The sequence below is a fragment of the Plectropomus leopardus genome, chromosome 13 (genome assembly GCF_008729295.1).
Source record: "Plectropomus leopardus isolate mb chromosome 13, YSFRI_Pleo_2.0, whole genome shotgun sequence".
NCBI lineage: Eukaryota > Metazoa > Chordata > Actinopteri > Perciformes > Serranidae > Plectropomus > Plectropomus leopardus.
Window position 1 is genome coordinate 2,503,628 of NC_056475.1, and position 10,817 is coordinate 2,514,444.

General features: G+C 35.5%; 1 protein-coding gene across 1 annotated transcript; it reads left to right on the top strand.

The window, feature by feature from the left end:
• The first annotated feature begins 1,145 nt into the window (after positions 1–1,145).
• On the top strand, positions 1,146–9,908 carry LOC121952714 (zinc finger protein-like 1). Its single transcript, XM_042499522.1, is given in 11 exon segments — positions 1,146–1,288; positions 4,631–4,743; positions 4,836–4,947; positions 6,913–7,010; positions 7,012–7,092; positions 7,094–7,108; positions 8,038–8,116; positions 8,191–8,198; positions 8,416–8,605; positions 9,189–9,312; positions 9,418–9,908. Coding segments are annotated over 10 exon segments (996 nt in total). The 5' UTR covers positions 1,146–1,288; positions 4,631–4,641; the 3' UTR covers positions 9,605–9,908.
• Positions 9,909–10,817: the final 909 nt, after the last annotated feature.

The window sequence follows — 10,817 nt, forward strand, 5'->3', positions numbered from 1 at the left end:
GCACTTCTGATGCTATTAAGCACCTGTGCATGTAAAATGAAACAGAGTCTCCTCCATGGTATGAGGTGACACCCACTGATTTAGCAGTTCACAAGAAAAAAAAACAGATGGAAAGCTATTAATTCACAATCAAGCTTGTTGGTGCATAGGCTACAATAAACACTTTAAAAGAGGAAAAATAAGGCAAAATACTGCAAAATTAAGTACAAAAATATAGTATAGATAAAAAAATAAAATAAAAATATTGAAAAGATATTATGAAAACTAATATCACAGATATGAAAATATAACTGCTTGAATGGGAGAACTGTAAAGTTTTGCACAGGTCAGGAGGAGCCAAACTCTTGATCAGGGGATGCACAAAAGTTCACAGTATTGAGAAATGTTTTTTTTTTTTTTTTTTTTAATTTCTTTAATGAAGAAATAAAGGTACATTATTATTATTATGCACCAAAAAAAAAGCAGTCCATACTTGGAGTACATAGGCTACAGAGAGAGAGAAAGCAAAATTAAAGTTTTTTTTCCCAAAAGGAGTACAAGTACATGAATCATTTTTCAAAAATAAATTTTAAACCATGTTTTTGAAAAAAATCAAACCACTTTTTTTAGGGGTCAAAGGTGTAAATACTTGTAAAAAAAAAAAGTGTCTGAAATCAGCACAAGAAAAGTGGTTTCAGAGGGTTATTTTTTTCTAGGTCATTTCCTTTGCTTTGTTTTGTTTTGTCATTGCTTATTTTCAGGTAATTTTTAAATCCTTTTTTTTTTTTTTTAAATATATAATTTTTTTTATTATTTCTGGGTTATTTTGTCATATTTAATTTGTTCTTTATTCATCTAATTTGATTTATTTTATTATTAATTTACTTTTTGAGTTTTTTTTTTTTTTATTTTACTTTTTGTGCTCATTTTTTTGATAATTTTCTGGTAATTTTTACTTGCGACTTTCTGGGTCCTTTCTTCTTAAATTGCTCTTTGCGTTCCTCTCGTGTTTTGAAAGAAATCAAGCCACTTTACCGGGGTTTAAAGGGTTAAACATGTACCCGCTTCTGCTCAGTAGGTGGCAGCAGAGTGCGGCTGTTGTCTTTTTCAAAAACCCACGAAGAAGACGCCGAAGCGGAAGAGACGTGGCACATAAACAGAGAGAGGAAGGAAGCAGCCAGCTGCTAGCTGCAGCCAAGTTTCTCCTGATGACAGCTCCCGGAGCCGCCTTCCACGTGAATTTGACACGGTGGCTTAAATGACAGTCTCACCACATCACCTAAAACACACGGGGCTCCATTAAAGTCAGGTAAATTGTTATTATTTATCATTTTTTGTCGGAACTTGTTCAACTCTGCCAAGCTAGCTCGGTTAGCTCGCTAGCGTTACCTCACTGATAACTTCCAGCTCAGGTAGCTGCTAATGTTAGCTCACAAAAATGTTGGGAGTGAGCTGACGAGACGTTTTAGTTAAACTCGGTGTTGAAACGTGAAGGTAAAACAGAAAAAACTGACATATTACGTCCTGAAATGTGTACGAAAACTTGTGTGAAGTTCGCAAACAACACAACAATCAAAGCGCAGTTAAATACCGTAAAAAACTATTGTTTGGGGGGCGATTATTTGCTTATAATCATTAAACTCAACATGATTACAGTTGGGACAGGTGTCTATCTAAGACGGGCTTTTATTTTCCTTCACAAAACTGTTGCTCAGGAAAGATGGAAATACAGTGAAATTATTTAGTCAACCCTTTGAAACCTGGCGAATTGGCTCTGTTTTCCAAAACATGGGAAGAAGATAATGAGCAGGAAAAAAGAAGAAATGAAAAATCAGTGAAAAGTACAAGAAAATTACCTAAAATTTGCCCAAATATTACAAAAAGAAAACGGGAAAATAACCCCCAAAAACAAGAAAACAAAAAGCAAAAACAACACCAAAACAAACAAATAAAAAAGGTAATGACATGGGGTAATTTTTTTTTTTTTTTTTAATAAAAATCTAATAATTCTATAAAATAATTTTAAATATAAAAATTTTGAATATAGTTAACTGGACATTTTTCCTCAGCTTTTAAAAAATTATCCTCCTACTAGGGATGATGACAATAATTGATTGATTAATTTGTTGTGAAGGATTTAACCAAACGTGAAATTTAATTGATTAATCGATAGGCTATAAAATGCTGTCAAAATATATGCAATATGTTGCTGTGAGACTGACTGGGGATAAAACATATTCAATATTGTTGGGAAAAAAAGCAGTTTATATGTTTCAAATACTGATTAATGATTAATTGGTCATTATTTTGCAGATTAATTGATCAAGGAAAATGCTTACAATTTGCAACCCCATCTCCTACATCTACTTACCTCTTTTTTGCAACTTTCTTGTGTAATATATCGACTATACATACATCTTCTTTGGTGCTCACGGTGTCAGTAAAGTTAACTAAAATGATTGAATTGTGGAGAATCTAACCAAGCTAACACTGTAGTATGTCCATATTGACAAAAGTTTAAACATATATACATATTGTATGTTCAATCTAAATAGCTGACTAATGTTAACTTCAGCAGGTTGCCAATAACCTGATTTTATACATGCTAAATACAAACTGCAGGGCAACCATCCTGGGCCTCTAATTGAGACTTTAGACAAAATGTGTCACCACACTGGGCTAGTAAAAGAGACTGGCGTCTAATTCGGACTAGGCTTTTATTTGAAGTTTTAGGATAAGTACAAATCACAGTAACAGACATCATGAGTATCTAATACTGAGTGTCATTATTAAGAAGTTAAATTATGTGTCGTGTTAACCTCACACACTGTGTTTATTGATAATGTGGAGATGAACTGACTGTCATGATTGCTGCTCATAAAATATTACAATACATTCATTTAGGACTGCCCCATTCAATACTTGTGACATGTTGAAAGGGGAACATAAGTGAAACAGGTGTGAGACACAACTGGATGATTTAGGAGGCGATACTTCTTACATTAATCCTTTGAAATTTGCGAAAATTTGCTTAAGTTCTTTCAACACCATGCGAAGAAGCTAACTGTATATATATTTTATATATTCTTATTGTTATTCTTACTTATGCACATCTCTGTTGCTCATTGTAGCATTGCACACATATTTATATTTTTATGTTTTAAACTTACGTACTAGTTTTGTACATTGTAATGTAAGAGGGGACAAGACAGGATGAATTTTTGTATATGGTATGGTAAAATATCTGAAGAGTGACAAATATATATCATCTTATGGTTTTTATTGTGATATTGGCCAACCCAATACTGACATATCTCCAAGCCCCGATCTGTAACATACATGTTCGTTATGATTTTCTTTGCTTATTTTATTATGTACGTATATCCGAATGGTGAATATTTTTGATTATCTTTAACGAAGCTTATTTGACAGAAGATTAACACACACCAGGTTCAAACTCTTCTCATGACTGTGAGTGAGTCACTTGCAAAAATTTGTTAACTCCGAGTGTGTCTGAGGAAATTTCAGGCTGTCAGATAAAAGGGAAGAGACGTGTCTTTGTCTCTGTTTTGTTTCTCTGCGCTATAATAAAGAGAACATCAGCCTCGGGATATATAGAGTCACTGCAAATCTTAATGTCACTTTGTTAGACAAAGAAGACACGTTCCTCTTGCTTCTACTCATACTAAACAGGAGGACGGTGTGTAATGTACAGGCTCATGAGAACTCGGTCGGAACAATATTTGTTGTATACAGGATTTGTAAGGTCATGAAAAACCTGGAAAAGTCATGGAATTTGCAAATAGCAATTTCTAGGCCTAGGAAAGTTTTGGAAAACTAAATATACACTAAAAGCTTTGCAATAGTCATGGAAATCTGTTTCACAAAGCTGTATAATAACACAAGATGTGGCCAAGGACTGTTGGAGATTTGAAACCCAACTATAGTTTCTGTTTTTTACAGTTTGTGGCTGTCAGACATGGTGTCATTTTGGTGATTTTTGAAGGGAAAATGCCTTCCGAAAGAAAAACAAACAAAAAAAAAAAGGCAAAATATTTTCTTTAAAAATTTCCAAAAAATGTTGAGAAAAAAAAAAAAAGAAAAATCCAAAATGATTCTTTTTTTGTGATTTGTTAAGAAATGTTTTGTAATTTACAAGAAATTAGTAGATTCAAGATTTTTTTCTTTTTTAAACTAGAAAAAATTCTAGAGATTTGCACTTCTATTATCATAATAATATATTTAAAAATATTTTTGCAGAATAATAACAATGATTTTTTAATCTTTGGTTTGTTTGTTTGTTGCATCTTTGTAGGAAAAAAACATTTCTAGGAAAAAAGATTGGCTAGATATTTTCAAAGGTGGAGTTTCCTTAAAAAAAAAATCTGCAGTTAAATAAAAACAAAAAGACATTTGTAGATGTACACCCCTCCCCAAAAATCCACAGTGCTTAAAAAATAATTAACAAACAGTATATTTTGAAAAGCTATTATAGAGTAATGATGAAGAACTGATAAGGAGTCTCGATTTTATTTTTAGATTTTTTTTTCTTTTTTCAAAGTCATGGAAAAATCATGGAAATCAATTGTTAAAAACGTGTATGACCCTGTGTATACACACAAAACAAACCTGCATGTGTTTGTCCACACAGCGCAGGTGGCCATGGGTCTCTGCAAGTGTCCGAAGAGAAAGGTGACCAATTTATTCTGCTTCGAACATCGTGTAAACGTGTGCGAGCATTGCCTCGTCTCCAACCACAACAAGGTCAGTGAGTAAACAAGTATCACCCGATTTTCATTTGTCCAAAGCTTGTAACGTCACATTAAAATTCTGTATTTCCTCCCGCCGCCCTTCAGTGTATCGTGCAGTCGTACCTGCAGTGGCTCCAGGACAGCGACTACAACCCCAACTGCACTCTGTGCAACACGCCACTGAACGCTCAGGACACCGTCAGGCTGGTCTGCTACGGTAAAGTTATAACTCACTGAGGATACGTGCACACCTGAGTCCAGCAAACCCAGGTTTACAAAAAGTATATGAATATATAAAAAATATATATTAAAAAGTGTTATTTTCAATAACATTATACTTAATATACTAATGATATGTCACGATGCTACTAAAGACAAAATACATCTAAATGTACTAAACCTCACTATTTTGAGACACCATTAAGAATTACCATTAATCACCATTAAGATGCACATAAATATACTTAAGTACATATTTTATTGCTAATTCTGTAGTTTTAAAAATATACTTAAATGCATCTTTGTTTCTATTATTTTTCAAATGTACAGCAAGTGCACTTGAAATTCTTAACACATTCAGATAAATTGTACTTGAAATACTTTTAATACATTTTGACTTTAATTATAAATACATTTATTATATATTGTAAGTGTATTAACACAGAAAATTTGATTGAACTATAGTTAAAGTAGGGAAAAGTACGTTTTTACAAGTGCAGCATTAAAAGATGTGCACCTAAGTACTATGGTATGTCTTTAGTAGCACTAGACAACTGTTAATACACTTGTAATCTACAATAAATATACTTGTAATCGAAGTAAAATGACTTAAAAATTAATTTTAAGCATGATTTATTTAAATTCCTCATACCTTGAGAGACAGCAAGCTCAATTTGCGGCAGCGGCACCTAACTGTGGCACCTTGTGTGGCACCCCCAGATGCGCAGCTAGGTGCCGCTAGCAGTCGCAGCAGATGCCACTGGTTGCCGAGACGTGCCGCGAGGTGCCAGGAGGTGCCGGGAGGTGCCAGTGCGTGTGCCGCGGTTTGGTGGAGGTGCCGGGAGGTGCCAGTGCGTGTGCCGTGGTTTGGCGGAGGTGCCGGGAGGTGCCAGTGCGTGTGCCGCGGTTTGGCGGTTTTTAATGTAGCCTGCTCACAAAAATTAATATATTACAAGGTGACAAAATTATCTGCAGCAGTGGAAAAATCCGCCGAAAAGGGGACACGAGGATGATATCAGCTTCCTCTCATCTCACTGTCTCTCCGCTGTGTGTGTGTGTGTGTGTGTGTGTGTGTGTGTGTGTGTGTGTGTGTGTGTGTGTGTGTGTGTGTGTGTGTGTGTGTGTGTGTGTGTGTGTGTGCGCGCGCACTCTGACAGCCTGTGAACACACACATAGCGGAGAGACAGTGAGATGAGAGGAAGCTGATATCATCCTCGTGTCCCCTTTTCGGCGGATTTTTCCGCTGCTGCAGATAATTTTTGTCACCTTGTAATATATTAATTTTGTGAGTAGGCTATATTAAAAACCGCCAAACCGCGGCACACGCACTGGCACCTCCCGGCACCTCCGCCAAACCGCGGCACAAGCACTGGCACCTCGCGGCACGTCTCGGCAACCAGTGGCATCTGCTGCTGCTGCAACTGCTAGCGGCACCTAGCTGCGGCATCTGGGGGTGCCACACCAGGTGCCACAGTTAGGTGCCGCTGCCGCTGAGCCAGCCCCTGCTGCATACCTTTCAAGTTTACTTAAATAATAACTAAAAATACTTTCAGTCGAAAAAAGTTGGATTAACGTATAATTAAAAAAAGTGCGCCTTTAGTAATAAAAGATGAGTATTTTGTATCATAATGGTGCCTCAAAATACTACAGTCAAGTAATACTAAATTGTGTTTTATTATGTGTTTAGTAGCATGTATGACATTAATGCATGAAGACCATCGTTAGTACATCAAAATAGCGTACTTTTTGTACATTGCTAATAAGTACATTATTAGGTATACTTGGATTAATTCTAATTCAGTGTTTTTTTTTTAACCTGGAAAGCCGCTGATGTATATCGAAATTGTTCAGCAGAATTGCACCAACATTTTTCTACTTATTGCTAAATACATCTACGAATGCAAAACGATGAAATGTCATATTTCCAGTCTGCTCGGCGTTCAACGTTTCTTTCCCTCCACAGATGTGTTTCACTGGTCCTGTCTCAATAACTTAGCGTCTCGGCTGCCGCTCCACACGGCTCCAGCGGGATACCAGTGTCCCACCTGTCAGGGTCCAGTGTTTTCCCCCCTCTAACCTCGCCAGCCCGATCGCTGATGTGCTGAAAGAGCAGCTGTCGTCAGTGAACTGGGCCAGAGCAGGTTTTGGGGCTGCCGCTGGTAAGAAACATTTGTTTGGTGATCTCATAACCATTAGACAGTCTTTTAATATTAACTTTGTCAGCAAATCTTTCATTTAATTTTAATCCTATGTCAAATGTTCTGTTAGTTTTTTTTTGTTATATTTAGTCTATAGTCTTATTTTAGTCAAAAACAGTAACTGTTTTGGTTTTAGTCAATGAAAACTGATCTGAATGAAAATGACATGAAATTTAAACTTGTCTTTTTTTTTTAGTTATCAAGATTATATTAAACATTACAGTCTAGCTGAGCCAAAACCAATAATTTTGTCGCTTAAGTCAAACTTATTTCACATAGGATTTTATGGTTTCATTATATGTTGAAGGAGCAGGACTGCAGCTTTGCAGAATTTGATCAATCAATTTAATACATCCAGACACGGAGCATGTTCTTATTTGCGTATTTATTTTAAGCTGAAGTGGTTTGCAGCTGGCTTTGGGCCCAATACTCTATAAAATTATATATAGTAGAAAAAATAGGCCCAAATATCACCACATATTTTCTCTCAATTATGTGCTGCTGGTGGCGTTCTGATAGCGTGCGCAGCACAGGAAAAAGAAAAAAAAAACAGTTTAGAATATTTTGTCTACTCTTTTTTTTGTCAGCAAAAATAAAAAGATTTCAGTCATTTTTTTTTTTGTTTTTTTTAACTATTATTTTGCCATGTCTTTGCATGTTGATATTGTCACAGTTGGTGATTCATGATGTTGGTGCCATCATGTCATCTGTCTATTATTCATGGAAAAACTGTAATTAATAACCATTAGGTCATGTTTTTTTATTAAAAGAATGAACACTGCTGACAATAAATTAAGTGAGAGGAAAACGCACATTTTCTGGTTGCATTTAAAGAATAAATCTTACAGATGTGACGCTCTGAGATTTAATGAAGATGTCATCTTTGACAGATTGAAGAGCCCATTGGGGTTCTTGAGGAGACCTCAGCGAACGATGTCACCGATTATACTGACTGGTCAACGTTTGATGGTGAGTCTTAATATTTACTTTTTAGTCGGTTAAGACATATGTGCGTTTTTAAGTGGACAAATCGTAAATTAAAGGACACACTGTGCACATAAATACTCACAAACACAGAACACTTACACACCGTTTATGTGTCTGTTTTTATATTTGTATTTAGTGTTGTATTATTGCTTTTTTAAATGTCCTGTCTTTTTACTGCTATAAAAATAAACTTTATTGTTATTATGATTATTATTATTATTATCATTTACAAAATGTAATTGAAGTGGTTTAATCAAACTCTTTTTTTTCTCTTTGCACAGCACAAGAAAAGTAACATTTACCCCGGCCACTCTTACAGCACCAGCCTCAGCGCCGCGCCAAACTCTGTCTCGCCTCCAGCGCAGGACGACCTCGGAGGTCCTCGCAAAAATGGAGATCCAAACATGCAGGAGCACGCTGTGGTCAACTTTAATAACACTACAGCCTGTGACACGATCACACTACACGCAGGTAAAACCCTCTGAATCTGCTCCCTGACCGCTTTTAACCCTTTGAAAACTGGATCAACATCACTTTTCTTGTTACTATTTTAAATACCGTTTGTAAGCAATTGAAAATTTGTAACAGGAGTAAATTGTTTTCATTTATATCAAAAGCATGTTTAAAAAAAGGCAATCAGTGACTGTCCAACAATGTCCAACAAATGCAAGAAAATGACCTAAAATGAGCTTATAGACAGAGAAATAGCGAATTTTAAAATTTTATTTATTTTATTTATTTAAAACATTATTAAAATTAAAATGTCCCGATAACTATACAGAAAACGTAATTATTATGTTTATATAATAAGAAATTATTATATATATATATATTTAGAAATATGTAACAGAAAGTGACTTTGGGCCATATCTCGTTAAGTTCGGCCATTTTTTGATAATTGTTTATTGCGTTATGTTTGAAAGAAAATTTTAAATCCATCCTTAAATACTCTGAAACATTCAAATCTTTTTGTCGGTCATATTTGTGTGCACATGCTGAACATTTAACAGACTATGTTGACAGATTAAGAAACTAATTTGTTGTCATTTTCCAGCATCGTCACCCAGAAAGATCTACGACACGCGGGACGTCGGTCACAGCTCTGTCACACAGATCGACTTTGACGATGACAAGTACCGGCGACGGCCAACGTTAAGTTGGTTTGCTCAGATTATCAAGTTAGTGTTTTAATCTGCTGTCGACCCAGAGCTCTCTTTTATTGTCTCAAGAAAAAAATCACCACAAATGTCATTTTTATTAATTTTTAAAAAATCTTTTTTCAGAAATCGTACAGGTGGAAAGCGGACGTCTCTGTCCTGGAAGCAGCGCGTCTTCATGCTTCTTCTGGTTGGAGTTTTGGGATTCTTTACGTTGATAATCATCATGGCTAAACTTGGGCGTGCGTCCGCCGGCTCAGACCCAAATTTAGATCCTCTTCTTAACCCCAACATCCGTGTGGGGAAAAACTGATAACAAGCATTGATTCCTTTTCTTCCTTCTGTGTTACACAATTTAAGCCCGTGTAGAACGAGCCGAAACGGGACTTTTAATACGCGGTGAGCCCGACAGAGGGCGCCGTTCACAAGGCTTTGAGTGGAGGAGAGAAAGAGACGCTGCACCTCTGTAGAGTGGAGGTCATCTCAGGCGGTAGGAACATGCCCGGGCCCCTTCAGACCATAAAACACATCTCACAGCATTCAGACACTTTCCAAAGGTGACCACGGCCCGGTGCATGCAGACGAAGGATCCGGTTATTTAAAGATGAAGAGGGTAAAAATTTATATTTACAATTCCAGCTAACATTTATCAGTGATCTTTGTACGTTAATTTTTTTTAAAAGTTCAGTAGGATCCAAATAAACACCGCTGATGTTGAAACAACATCTTTAGCTGGCAGAAACGTAAAATAACGTCGTCATGGTTACAAACTGATTCCGCTCGCTGGTTTGATTCCCACACTTAATTAACACATAACTATTTATGGGTGTCTGCATTACTTCTGAAATTGAGTGCTTTTAGATTTGCAATACATAACTGTATGTACATTTTCTTGATGTTTTTTTTTGACTGTCTATTAAATGGGAATACTGCAGAACTTTGTTATTATAATGGTTTTTAACGTCCATGAATCGATAAATCTGCTGCTGTGTTTCAACTAAATATAGGGACTGTGCGATCATGACAAAGCTGAAACGTCTTAAATTTAGTGTCAAAAATCTGCCTAAAAACACAAACAGATGGTGTTGTATGGTATTGTTACAGTTTCTGGCTGAAATTTGATAAAAGGAGTAAATATATATATATTCTATACAGTTTTTTTTTATAAATCACCAATTTTTTTTTCTTTGAAAATCGCCCAAAAAAGGAAAAAAAAAAACATAAAAAACAACTTTTTTTTAAATTAAAAAAAGTATTTTTTCTTTAAAATTTGCCCAAAACTTGAAAAAAAACCCAAAAAACAAACTTTTTTCTATTTAAAACCCAGCAATAAAACAAACACAAAATGCTGTCATTTAAAGTCATTTTAAATGCTTTCCCTTTTTTTAAATTTAAAAACATTTAAAATGTTTTTAAAAACCAAATGTCTGAGGTGTAGGATCCTATAAAATAATTGTTTAAAAAATAAATTTGTGCGTCATTGTCTTATCCCAGAGGAACTGGACAGAAAAGTCTCTCATGTCCAG